This window comes from Heterocephalus glaber, unplaced genomic scaffold, assembly GCF_053883595.1.
Source record: "Heterocephalus glaber isolate CG9 unplaced genomic scaffold, H.glaber_assembly_v1.0 deba00001509, whole genome shotgun sequence".
In the NCBI taxonomy this organism is placed as follows: domain Eukaryota; kingdom Metazoa; phylum Chordata; class Mammalia; order Rodentia; family Bathyergidae; genus Heterocephalus; species Heterocephalus glaber.
Window position 1 is genome coordinate 16892957 of NW_028258325.1, and position 14414 is coordinate 16907370.

The following is a 14414-nucleotide window of genomic DNA, read 5'->3' on the forward strand; positions in this document are numbered from 1 at the left end:
TCAACTTGTTCTAAAGCCCCATGAGTTGAAAGGTTATGTGGGATCGCTGTGTGTGCAGGGTCTGAAGCCATGGATGATGGATCGACTGGCACCATGGGCTCTGATGGTAAAGAATGCTGCCCACTTTCAATTGTGAGAAGTTTGTGGCACTTCTTATGAACCGAGAGTTTGCAGTTGGTGCACTTATACACCTGGCGGCCAAGTCCCCCTACACTGTCTGTGCAGACAGCACAGTGAGCTTGCCTGCTGAAGCATTTGGCCTGAAAAGTATGGCCATTTGCATAATACAGCTTTCTCCAGCAGCCTGCAGCTCTGTGGTGGATGGATTTCTCTTCTCCTGGACAAGGCACTTTAGGATGTTCTGGTATACAAGGCGATGAATGAATTAAGAGCTCAGAATCTTTCTTTAGCTCAGAAAGCCTAATGGCCTCTTCTAATTCCAACTGAGGTGACACAGTATACGGGTCTCCTTCCTCCTCTACCCAGTGTGTGGTGAAAAGCTGTTTATTGTCCAAACACCACACATCTCGATCTTTATCACACAGGCCCTCAAAGGGGATGGAATTCTCAAGAGATCTTGTCATGATGTCTCTTCCCAAAATCAGAGCCGACGGGGTAGAGGTGTGGGTGGTGGAGGTGCCTGGGAAGAAGGGACCATAGATGGGTTGGGTGCCCAGGGAAACAGGCAGGCAGGGCTCAGGCAACAAGAGGGGTCTGACTGTCTGCAGGGACCACACTGGCTGGAATTCTGCATGGCTCTTTGTGAAGTTGCTTAAAATAGTGCCAGCCAGGCCTGGATGGATGTACACCAGGCTTCTCAGTGTCTCTCGGGGGCTGGTGGCTGTGACTTCAGTCTCCCTCCCTGCACTTTGACTCTCTAGGTTTTCTGTGCCCGGCTCTGCAGAGGCCTCCCCAGAGCTACTGGGTGTTTCTGGGCCTAGTGATACTTGCCCCACACTCTTCTCAGTTTCTATGCCATTGGTATTTATGCTTAGGGAGACTTCCCTGGGGTACCTTGATTTTTGTAGGTCACTGGTGGTCACTCCCGGGGAGACCTCCCCTGTGGTGTCTGTGCCAGTTGTGTGGCTGCTGCAGCATGGCCTGTGGCATCTGGATGGAGTCAGCCATCTTCTTAATGTTTCATAGATACTTTCTCTACCTGGGGTCCTGAGGCTGTTGCTTCTCGAAGTGGAGAAGCAGCTCAGCATGTTCGCTGTTGACCATCTCTGGCCAAGTGAGCTTGGGAGATGATTGTTACTAGATTGTGACACCCATTAACAAGGGTTCCAAGTTCTGTTTGGAGATGTTGCCAAGGAAGTGAGCTCATGTCTTGGGGTTCCATAACCTGAGTCTCCATGTAATAGAAAACCCTAGAGCCCTGTACGGATAGAAACCCCTAGGCAGGGAGAGATGAGACCCTCCCCAAAGGAGTTCAGATAGCTGGCAGAACAGGCTTAACCACTCATAAAAAGCTGACAGTCTGCTGAGGCTGCACCTCCTCTTCATGCTGTACCCTGCAAAGCTTGGTTTGCTAAGATCAAAAGGAAAAAGAACCTTGGCCCTAAGATGTAAATGGCCTCTGAAAAGACCCTTCCCTATTGTCCCTAGTAATGAGCTAAGTTAATCAATAACCAGTCAAGTAGGGGAGCCCTCAGCCCAGAGGCAGGATAGGCCCCAACCACTAGAAAACCAACATCTTGAGCCCCACTTCAATGGTGGCTCCGTTTCGGTCACCCCGGCCTGTCTCTCTGCAAGAAGGCAGCTGTACTCTTGCATGCTTGCTGAATAAAAGTACAACTTTGCGTCTATGCTTTCAGTCTCTATCTGATTCTTCCACAACCTTCTGCGTCATCAGGAGAGTCAGGCCTGGGATTGCGGGGACTCTCCCCCTGTCTCCGGCCGTGACAGCCATTTTTTCTTCATACTAAATAAATCAGTGGGCACTTATTTTGTTATTTTTATCTAAGTATCTATGAATATTTTTATCTATTTCTCATCTATCTGTTAGTTTTTCACTTTTGCATTACTGGGGCTTGTACTCTGCATCTCCTCAGTGAACTATATCCTCAGACATTTTACTCCAGATACCCACTAAGGGTCTCACTAACTCACCAAATTGGTCGGGCTGGACTCCACCATGTGACCTTCTTACCTCAGCTGACCAGAGTGCTGGGACTGCAGTCACACACCATCCTGCCTGATTCAGTGTGCAACCACAGTGGTCTGGTGTGCCTTTGATGCAGAGATTTTCTTCACTTTTCCAATGGGCTTCCCTTTTTATCAAGGAGCCTGAGAGAGGCCCTCTTTCTGTTGCTCACTTCTGCTCTATCTTCTGGAGCTCAGAGCAATGTCCTTTATGACCCCCTGCCCTCTGGGCTGTGGATCCCAATACTGTCTCAGTGCAGCCACCGGGGTGGGGGGAGAGTGGTGCTGCTGGCAACTGCGCAGCTCCCTCCTCGGCACTGGGGCAGGGGGCTCTGCTCCTCCAGTTTTTTCTGTTTTTCGCTGTGAAGTGCATCTGAGGACTTTATGTGGCTATCGTGTCCCTGGGCCTACTCTAGAAAGTTGTATAACAAATTTCTTCTATATGAGAGTCAACCTGATACCAAAGCACATCGAGCTATTGAAATCTTGATTTCAGGATCTGCAAAGAGGTGAACCTGAAGAAGTAGCTTGTACAGGACAGTCCCCTTCAGAGCACCGCTTGTTTACCCTTCATGACTGTGCAGCCGGCTGGGAGCAGCAGCATTTATCAGGAAGAGAGTATCAGGTCACGTGTTGCCAGCAAATTGTTAACTGCTTCCAGATGTGGTGGAGGATGCTTGTAATCCCAGCATCGGGAGACTGAGGATATGCATTTGAAGTCAGCCTCAGCTACACACTGTGTAGCTCCCATCAGAACCTGGACTATCTTCAGGGGAAAGGCAGCTATAACCTGGAATAGCACCTTGCAGAGTTCAACCCTGCAGGAGGACAGGGAGCTCAACTTCGGACTTGCAGCCAGAAATCTGCCTGAATCTCATGGGTCTGTGACTAGCTTACTGAGACTCATTGACTTATAACTGCACACTGCTGCCCGCGTTTTCTATTGTGACAGCAAAGACATACCCTGAAGGAGGCCCTTCAAGTTTATCTTTTATTTGTAATTTTCAAAGTTAACACTATTTTTTTTTGCTCTTATATTTAATTTTTTTCTTCTTTTTCTTTTAAGATTTTTATTTTTCTCTTTTTTCTTTCTTTTCTCTTTTCTTTCTCTCTCTCCCTTACTCCTTTGCTGTCCCACATTGTTCTTCATCTCCCTTTGTGTGCCTGTTCTGGCTCTAATTCAGATTTCTTCATTATTTTTCTTTTATTCTCTTCTTCCTTCTCTTGCCTGGGTCCTTTGGCCACACTGCTAACCTTTCCCTATCCTTCTACCTACTTATCCCTCCTTCCCCAACTCCTTCTAATTCCCGATTCCGAAGGGTAAAGTTGCTATATTGAAGAGTTTACTCACTATAAACGTATGTTGGATTGGTCCTTGATTCTGATTTAATTCGCACAGTTAAAAGTGATAGATTAATACCTACCACAAACTGTCATTTTCTAAGAGACAAGTGATGCCATTGTGTTGCTTATTGTATCACTTGGGCTAAGGTGTTGTGATTGATCTAATCAGTTGTCCTTCCTGATATAATGAAAATGAGACAGCCTCAGAGCCATTACAGATGCAAAACCTAAAGACCAGCTATATCTGGAAGAAACCTCTGAGAAGCAATCATTCCATAAGGGTTCTAAATACATCAACAAAGATACTTACAATAAGCAACTTCAAAATATCAACTCAGGAACTAAACCAAGGACAGTGCCAAAAACAAAAATGAGAAGACATTTAAGTAGGGGACAAACTCAGACTTCTACCCCACAAAAGGCAAATTCTGGGGGAAACGAGGGGGAAAAGTCTGATAATCAACCACTTGCACACCCTGAACTGATAGCACAGGAAGTAACAAAACAGATGAATGAGGCTCTAGAAAAATTCAAAACAGAAATAATCTCCAAGATAACTAGAGAGATGGTGAGCAGAGTGAAAGACATGATTACAGGATCTAGAACAGAAACAGATAAAAAAAAAAATAGATGAGCTCAGAACCATTCTGGAGGCTAAAAATGCCCAGCATAGAAAAGAAAGGGAAACCATGATCACCCAACATAAGAAAGAAATGGAATCCATGAAACAGATTCAAACAGATTTTCAGGAGATTAAAAACTCCAATGAAAGCATGCTCAGCAGATTAAGGGAATCTGATGATAGAAAAACAGATACAGAAAACAGGATGGTGGTTAAGGACCATGGAAACAGAGATTTCTTAAAAATAGTAAGGGAGCAGGAGAAATCACTCCAGCAGCTGCTAGATGATGCAAAGAAGAATAACGTAAGACTGATAGGAGCCCATGAAAAAACAGGAGAAAGTACAATGGACATAAAAAACAAGGGTTCACAGAAGTTCTCAGACAGAGATGGAGAACTGGACATACAGATAAGTGAAGCATATAGAACTCCAACTTGCCATGATCAAAAGAAATCTACACCTAGACATATAGTAGTCAAGATCCCAGAAACCCAACAGAACAAAATCCTACAAGCAGTAGAGAAAAGCAACAAATCATCTACAAAGCAAAGCCCATCAGAATCACAGCAGACTTCTCAACACAAACACTCAAGTCAAGGAGAGCCTGCAATGAAGTTTTTCAATCCCTTAAAGAAAACAACTTCCATACTAGACTGTTGTACCCTGCAAAATTATATTTCAAAATCCATGGGAAAATTAGATAGTTCCACAACAAAGAACACCTGAGAAATTTTGTGAACACCAAACCAGTACTCCAAACAATTCTAAACAACATCCTAGAAAAAGACAATGAAGGTCACAACTCCATAAGGCCCAACGGAGGGAAGCCACCAGGCAAGGTAAGACACTAAAGGGAAAGGGAGAAAAATAAAACAGCTAACAAGAGTAAAACATCATGACAAGGATAAGTCAGTATCTTTTCATTATAACCATCAATATTAATGACCTTGATTCACCAATCAAAAGAAATATACTGACAGAATGGATTAAGAAGCAAAATCCAGCAATATGTTCTATAAAAGAAACATATCTAACTCAAAAAGAAATTCATAGACTGAAAGTAAAAGGATGGAAAACAGTTCTCCACATGACAGGAACCCACAAAAAAGCAGGGGTAGCAACATTATTTGTAGACAAAGTAGATTTCAAACCAAAACTAATTAACAGAGAGAAAGATGGTCACGACATCCTTGTGAAGGGAACAATCCAAGAGGAAGAGATGACAATCCTAAATATATATGCACCAAATACGAATGTCCCCAAGTATACAAAACAAATATTAATGTATATGAAAAACCAAATAAGCACTAATACAATTGTATTGGGGGACCTCAATCCTCCACTATCACAAATAGAACATCTAGACAAAAAATGAACAACAAAACTCTAGAACTCAACCAAGCTAATGAACAAATGGACTTAATAGATGTTTACAGAGTATTCCACCCCACAAAATCAGAATACACATTCTTTTCAGCTGCACACGGGTCATTCTCCAAAATATAGCGCATGCTAGCTCATAGGACATGTCTAAGTGAATGTAAAAGAACTGAAGTTACACCCTATATATTATCAGACCATACTGCAATAAAATTGGAGATCAGTAACATAAGAAACTGCAAAACACCAACAAACACGAGGAAATTGAATAACACCCAGGAAATTAAAGAAGTAATTAGACAGTTTCTACAAGTAAATGATAATGCCAGTACAACATACAGGAATCTATGGGACACAATGAAAGCAGTTCTACAAGGGAAATTCATAGCACTGAATCCCCATATTAGGAAAAGAGAGAGAACTCAAATAAATAATATAGTGAAGAACCTCAAACTTCTAGAAAAAAAAGAGCAAGACAAACTCTAAGCTCCTATGAGAGAGGAAATTATAAAGATCAGAGCAGAAGTCAATTCAATGGAGACTAAGAGAACAATACAAAAAAAATCAATGAATTAAAGAGTTGGTTTTTCAAAATAAATAAAATCCATAAACCTTTAGGCAACCTTATCAACAAAAAGAAAAGGCTCAAATCCATGCAATTAAGAATGAAAAAGGTGAAGTCACAACAGACCCAGCAGAAATCCAGAGGAAAATCAATACCCACTTTGAGAGGCTGTACTCTAATAAAATGGAAAACACAGAAGAAATGGACAGATTCCTAGATACATATGAATTGCCAAAGTTAAATGAAGAAGATATAGAAATTCTAAGCACAGCAATTACAATGAAGGAAATTGAAAATATAATAAAAAATTACCAACAAAGAAAAGCCATCAGGTCCTGATGGCTTTACTGTTGAATTCTACAAGACATTTAAAGAAGAACTAATGCCATTACTCTTTGAACTCATCAAGGAAATTGAAAGGGAAGCAAAGCTTCCAAATTCATTACTGGAAGCAAGTGCTACTTTGATTCCAAAACCAAGGAAAAACCCAAAGAAATCTCCAAAAAGAAATCTCCCTAATGAACATAGATGCAAAAATCCTCAACAAGATACTGGCAAAGAGAATACACAGGTTCATCAAGAAGATCATACACCCTGACCAAGTCGGATTTATCCCAGGTATGCAAGGACAATTAACATTTGTAAATCAATAAATGTAATACACTATATTAACAGAGTCAAGGACAAAAACCATATGATCATCTCAATAGATGCAGAAAAAGCATTCGACAAAATCCAACACCCACTCATGATAAAAGCCCTACAAAAAATTGGGATAGAAGGTCTTTATCTTAACCAGATTAAGGCTACCTATGAAAAACCAACAGCCAACATCATACTAAATGGCCAAAAACTGAAAACTTTCATGCTAAAATCAGAAACAAGACAAGGATGCCCACTATCACCACTCCTGTTCAATATAGTTCTGGAAACATTAGCTACAGCAATTAGAAAAGAGAAAGAAATAAAATGAATAAAGATAGGAAAGGAAGAAGTTAAACCATCATTATTTGCTGCTGATATGATACTTTACATAGAAGACCCAAAAAACTCAGCCAAAAGACTTCTAGACTTAATTGATAGATTCAGTAGAGTAGCTGGATAGAAGGTCAACACTCAAAAAACAATAGCCTTTTTAGGTGCAAATAACAGACTCACTGAAAGAGAGATTAGGGAAACAATTCCTTTTACAATAGCATCCAAAAAAATGAAATATCTAGGAATCAACCTAACAAAGGAAGCAAAAGACCTCTACACTGAAAACTACAGCACTCTGAAAAAGGAGATCAAGGAGGATATAAAGAAAATGGAAAGACATCCCTTGTTCCTGGGTAGGAAGAACCAATATAGTGAAAATGGCCATACTTCCAAAACTACGATATAGATTTAATGCAATGCCAATTGAAATTACAACAATATACTTCACAGAACTAGAGAAAACATTCCAAAAATTCATTTGGAACCAGAAGAGACCTAGAATAGCAAAAGCAATTCTAGGCAACAGAGACACGGCTGGGGGTATCACAATCCCCAACTGGAAACTATACTACAAAGCTACTGTGATAAAAACACCATGGTACTGGCAAAGAAACAGATCCAAGGATTAGTGGAATAGATTAGAAGATGCAGAAACAACTCCAGACATACTCGGCTACCACATCTTTGACCAAGGAGCCAACCGCGCTCATTGGAGGAAACATAGCCTATTTAATAAATGGTGTTGAAAAAACTGGATTTCAATTTGCCATAGATTAAAACTAGACTCATACCTATCACCATGCACTAAACTAACATCAAAGTGGATTAAAGATCTAAATATTAAGACAGAAACACTAAAATTGTTGGAAGACAAGTTAGGTAGAACTCTTGAAGACACTGGCATAGGAAAAGACTTTATGAACAAAACCTCAGTAGCACGAGAACTAGCACAAAGAATTAACAACTGGGATCTCATCTTATTAGAAAGCTTCTGCACTCCAAGAGAGACCACCAACAGAGCTAAGAGACAACCTACAATGTGGGAAAACATTTTCAGCAGCTGTACCTTAGACAAAGGACTACTATCTAGAATATATAAAGAACTGAAAATAATCAGACCCCCCAAATTCAAAGACTCAATTCAAAACTGGGCATGTGAAATGAACAGACATTTCTTAGACAAAGAAGTAAAAGCAGCAAATAAATACATGAAAAAATGTTCAACATCACTGGTCATTTGAGAGATGCAGATGAAAACATCACTGAGATTCCACCTCACCCCAGGAAAAATGGCTGCTATGAAGAAATCAACCAATAACGAATGCTGGTGGGGGTGTGGGGAGAAAGGAACCCTTCTCCATTGCTGGTGGGAGTGCAGACTGGTGCAACTATTGTGGAAATCAGAATGGAGACACCTCAAAGACCTAGGGCTAGAGGTCCTTTCTGACCCAGCTATTCCCCTGCTGGGTATCTGTCCAAAAGAATCATACCAGAGTGCTATATGTGCACCCATGTTTATAGCAGCACAGTTTGTGATAGCTAAAGCTTGGAAACAACCCAAGTGCCCATCAACTGGAAACTGGATAAAGAAGATGTAGTTTTTTGGTTTTTTTTAATAAAATGGAGTACTACTCAGCCATAAAGAACGAGAAACTAGAGACAGGTATAGCTAAATGGATGCATGCTGAGTGACGTGAAATAAACAGCACATCTGGTGTGAGAAACTGAAAGTGTAAATAAGGATTAAAGTGATTAAAATGAATAACTGATAATTTGAAATAGGATGAAAAGGTCCAAAGAGGTAGGGGAAGTGGGAAGGGAAGGGGAAAGGAAAGAAGAGAAAGGAAAAATTATGTGAAAAGGAAAAAATGGAAACAGTCTTTGTAAATAGGGAAGGGTGGAGGTGGTGAAGGGAGGACAGGGAATGGGGAAAAAAGAAGAACCAAGATACATCATGTACAGGTACAAGTACCCAATGATAAATATAAATGTATTGTATACCTAAAATGTACCAATAAAAGAATTTAAGAAAAAAAAGAAAAAGAAAAAATCCAATCTTTTGAGGAATTCCTTACCTTTTAAACTCACTAAAATTGTCTCCACTTGAACATACATGCAAGTTAAACCATACTTTGAGCATTAAAGTTATATTGCATTACAGAAAAAATCTACTTAGATGATAGTTAAAAACTTAAGGAGCAAGTTTGAATGTACAGCTTCTTAATCTTTGTAGAAAACTATGTTCATCAGCTACTAAAATTTAAAGAACTCTGTACCCTGTCTTTTGTTCAGTTAAGAGAATACTGTTGACATAATAATGTACAAATTAAATTATCTGGACTTAAGATTCCCCTATAATACCAAGTCAATACAGAAAACAATCATTTTCCAAGAAACAGCTGACAGAAAAACAAGTCACTGAATATTCTTGTAAGAAACCATTCTTTTTCTGAGTCAGAGTTTTACTTCTGCCTTCTGCTTTTTAAGACCAACTTCTATAGATCCTGAGAAGAGAAAGCTGCAGCTGCACTGGGACGAACCTCTCCTAACTCTCTGTGCGTGTGTGTGTCTGCAAACGGGCATGCTGCCAAACCCGCCAACTTCTCTCCCCACTCCTCATCCTGGAGGAACCCCAGCTCACATGGGAAGCAAAAGAGTCAGAAGTCCGGTCCTGCCCGACTTTGCATATTGGAAAAGCTCAAGACTCGAACTCAAGGACCAAATGCCTAAGTCTCCCCCAAATTCTGCAGCATTTTTGAGCAACACTGCTGGTAGGAATTCAGGCTACTTCCCGACACAGTGTAAGTCAACTGTCACTGTAGATTTCATATACCTGTTTTTGAATGCGAGATGTCACAGCTCTAAGATGCCTAAGGAAACTAAATAAACAAACCTTCTCATTCACTACAACAGTGTAATAATCTAAATTCCAATCTCTCTTCCATCCCCCATGTCTCTAGCTTTTCTATCATCTACCTGTGTTATTGTTAGCATTACTCTTTGTTGTTGTTGTTCGGATTACTCCTGACCAAAAGAACAATTACGAACCCACCTGTGCTAAGATCTGTGCTAAGACAAGTCCCAGGGTCCTTCTCTTTGAGGGTGTCTGCATGATGAGAGTAAGATCCAGTATCGGAGAAAGTAACACAAGAGTTTTGGAGATGCAGGTGCATGCTTACCGAGAGTGAGGTCTTGGGTTCAATCCCCAGCAATACAAGGGGGCGAGAGGTGAATAAGGAAAATAAGGTGACACAAAAGCTCAGAAATTAAGAACTACTGGAGTTCAGAGAAGAGAGGAGTCCAAACACCAGGACAGTGAGTGAAGAGTATGTAGCAGTTGAGCTAGATTATGAAGAATCCAGAAGGTATGAGCTTGTCAATCTTAGCCAAGGTACACAGGAAGCCAGGTCCAGGGGAGGAGGGACTCACTTTGGTTAGGCAGGGAATTTGTGTTTGAGACGCATCCTTGAATGAAAGCATCACCTCTTTTATCCCCAAACTATGAGCACTCAGCACCATGTCTACAACATAACTGTGCCCCAACATATATGCATTGAAAATAGTAATATAATAATAATAATATTCTGTACAAAAAAGTACTGGAAAATCAGGCTACAGGGGTAGGTAATACCTTGAATTCAAAGATAACAGCCTTACCCTTGAGCCAGCAGCTCCCCCTGGTAGAATTCAGGGCAGTTCCTCTTTAAAATCATTTTGTTCCTCTCTCCCTTGTCTGTATTCACCTGGCAAAGGAGCAACCTGGCTCCACCCAAGGAGTTGTATCTCTCCGCAGTCTGCTGGAGAAACAACCTTGCTACCTATCTCCCTTTGAATTGGGATCTAGTACAAGGCTCCAAATGGGCACAGCTCCATTCTGCTGACTTTCTCCAGTACCCAGCAGGATCATCTTCCAGAAGAAACTTTTCATTCCTTGCCGTGGACCGAGACTGAAGATGGCCTTTCACCTAATCTCTCCTCCCTTTCTCCTCCATATTCTCCTCCACAGACTGTGTCTGTTTGGTTAAGAGTGTAGATCCTGGATGATACAGTCCCAGGAGACACATTATGTATCCTTGTTCCTTTTCTGCGCATGCCCTATCACTAGACAATCATGTTCAGCCTAGGCCATGCGGGCCACGCGGCACAAGTTACCCCACCTTCCTACACTACACATAAAGAGCACACTGGAAGGCAGCAGCAGTTAGCTCATCAGGCTATGGTCCCACCTGGTTCCAGCTATCAAGAATTATCCCAGTCTCTATGTCATCTTTCCTTCCTCTTCCACCGCTCTCCCTACTCTGTGCGGGTCTGGGCAACTCCTCTTTCACCTCTACTTCCCACCTGGATCTTTGAGAATGCAGAAGCAATGAGGCAGGAACTCCCTTTCGCAGCCACCTTTATGCCTAGTTCCACTTTCTTTCCTGTGGAGAGAAAACTTCCTGCAGCCATCAAAAGTGAAACTGTGCACTGTGCTCCAGCTTCCCCCTATCTCCCTCACCATTCCTCCTATCTTGGAAATCATCCTGGATTTTTTTTGGTACTGTGAATTGAACTCAGGACCTTGCGCTTACGCGGCAGGCACAGGTGGCAGGCACGGTGCCACTGGGCTAAATCCTGGCCCCTGTCTGCGATTTTACTCAGAGGCACTATCCCATCCCCCAACAAATCCAAACCTTTGCTCAACCCTGCGCTGGTCAGACTCCTTTCACACCAAACTCCTGCCTCATCCAGTGCTACTTCCACCCTCCCCGCCCCAAACTGGCTTTTTTGTCTGAACTATACCAGCACTGTTCTTGGTAGGCACCGAATCTCTAGGCTGTTGAAGCCCGTTATCTATTCCCCACCTCTGTACCTGATCTCTCCACAGCTCTCCACTAGGCAGCCATGCCAGTCCTGAAATGTTCACTTCTTTCAGCTTGGAAGATCACATTCCCTGTAGCAGCTGCTTCTCCTAGATCTCCTTTCCAGTGCCTCCTTGCTGCAGGGTGGTCTGGCTGCACCTCTTCTCCTTCCCCTCTGCACAATGTCCTCCAGCAAACCCTGGCCGCCACTGCGACTGGAACGCCACATGCAGGCTACGGGTCCCAGAGCTGTTTCTACATCAGCATCAGTGGCCAACAGTCTCTGCCCCAGCATCTCTGCTCCTCTGTTCAGTCTTCCCTTCTTTTCAGTTCACACTCCAGTCCTTACTTCTCTGGAAAATAAAAAACTTCCCAAGGACTCCACATCCACACCAAGCTATCTCTTTTCAGGCTTCCTAAAACACTCAAACAGTCTGCAAGGCAGGATTTACTATTTAATTACAGACATTCTTTAATTGCTCCCTAAATGTCTGCCTCCTACTGTGCAAATCCTTTCTCCCAAGGAGGCTTCAGTTTCTGAATAATGAAGCATTCCTTTTCCTCTACCTGGTACTGGGCCACACTGGAGATTTCCAAATAAGTGTCAGTTCTCTGATAGCAAACAAACATTAACTTTTATAAAGAAAAGCCAAAACTCATACATTATTTTAATTTGTCAGTCTGGGAAAAATCTGGATTTCATCCCTAAATTTCTTGATGAACCACAAATAATTTTTATTTGTCTCGAATTACCAAGTAGCATCATGAGGAAGACACAGGGTCACACCCTTAAAACTTTCTGGCAATGGAATCCTTAAAATTGTTAAAACAAAATATTGAGAAACATCTTATGCAAAACATAGTAATATGGCAAATAATTTATATTACCTACACAAACATTAAATTTGGGCGATTTCTGTTCAATTTGTATCCTGAATTAATAAATCAATTTACTCTTTCAGTGTAAGTCTACATAAGAGATGGGTGTGTTGAAGCCAAGGATTTCTGTCAGATTACGCCTGGTAACTCCAGCTATAGAAACAAGTGTTGTTCATTAGGACAGTTGAAAGGTCTGAACTTCAGGCTACAATTAAAATGGGTTCATCAACCAAAGAGAAACCACCTTATTTTTCATTGGTTTTTTAAAAAGCTGTCCTTGCCATACTCGAAATCCCCATCAATTACCCTCCCTCTCTGTTGCCACATCACCACTCATTAAAAACTCTTGGTCACACCTAAGGGATAAAAACACACCAGGGCGCCTGCTCATCCTAAACTGCACCCTACAGCCTCTACTCTGGCCCTCTGGGCTCTGGACACTGGCCCTTGCCAGTGTAGCGACCCCAAGGGTGGGACATTCCAACTCCCTTCAGTTCCTCTCCAGGTCCTCTGTGCCCTTCAGTTACCTTCCTCCTTTAGCCAGCATTGGCTCAGTTTCACCAACTGTGCTCCAAAAAGGCCTTCATTGCCCTCCTCAGGGTTCATTTTGCTCCACGTGTAAGCCAGGGATACAGCATTTACCATACTCTTCTGGTACTTTATGGATTTTCTTCCCCAAATATCTACAAGTTCATAAATAAGAAAGATCATAGTTTTTTGTAGCTCCAGTGCTAGGAAGGAACCTAGGGCATCGAACACGCAAAGCAAACTACCACTGAGCTACACCCTCTGGCTGATATTGTTATTTCTGTTCTGTAGAGTGGCATAGTGACTCCCAACAAAGATGGTCCAGCCCATTTAACCTTTCCATGTGACTTTAGCTGTAAATAGGGTCTATAAGTAAAAGAGCTTGAGATGAAATCACTTGACACTTAGAGTGGACCTTAAATCCAATGACTGCTGTCCTTAAAAGACAATGTCACAAAAGACAGGAAAGTAGGCTACAGGAGCCAAGTGTGGTGGCAAACACCTGTAATCCCACTACTCAGGAGGCTGAGACAGGAGGATACCAAGTCGGAGCCTAGCCTGGGCAACTTAGCAAGTTTGTGTCTCAAAATAAAAAAAAATTAAAAAGAACTGGGAATGTTTGAAAGCCCTATATTCAATCTGAAAGAAGAAAAAGTAAGAAAAAAGGAGGCCATGTGAAGATAACACACAGAATCAGCAGTCAAGATTTACCACAAATCCTAGGAACAGGGAAAGCTGAAAGAAGCAAGGAAGATTCTCCCACTAAAAGTTTCAAAGGCAGCAGGGCCTGGCTAGCACCTTCATTTCAGGCTCCAGACTCCACAACTGTGGGAGAATAAAACTGTTTCAAGCCACCAAGTTTGTTGTAATTTGCAGCAGTCCAAACTTTAACATGCTACTTTCCACCAAGAAGTTGCTCAATTATAACTATGTTGAACTAGCAAAGATTCCACTAGGGGGAAAGATGTGAAAGTGTCTGAACTGCTGGTCAAGCATCCGGGACCAGGGAGGACCCAGCCATCAAATTACTATGGAAATTTGGACATGTCACTTACAGGTAGAGACTCTGATTTCTTATCGAGTAAAGTGAAGGAACTGGCCCACAAAACTGTAACCAGGCCTGAAATACCT

At 41.9% G+C, this 14414-nt stretch overlaps 1 protein-coding gene across 2 annotated transcripts in view; it reads right to left on the minus strand.

Annotated features, from left to right (window-relative positions):
• Positions 1-14414, minus strand: part of Adgra3 (adhesion G protein-coupled receptor A3) — a 137746-nt gene that overhangs the window by 121354 nt on the left and 1978 nt on the right. Inside the window, exon 1 of one of the 2 annotated variants that reach the window (XM_087187405.1) lies at positions 13283-13386. The exons of the other annotated variant lie outside the window; for it this stretch is intronic. Coding sequence (XP_087043531.1) covers positions 13283-13302 — 20 coding nt within the window. The 5' untranslated portion in view covers positions 13303-13386. Of the gene's footprint in view, positions 1-13282; positions 13387-14414 lie in introns of those variants that run through there. 2 annotated transcript variants of the gene reach the window in all.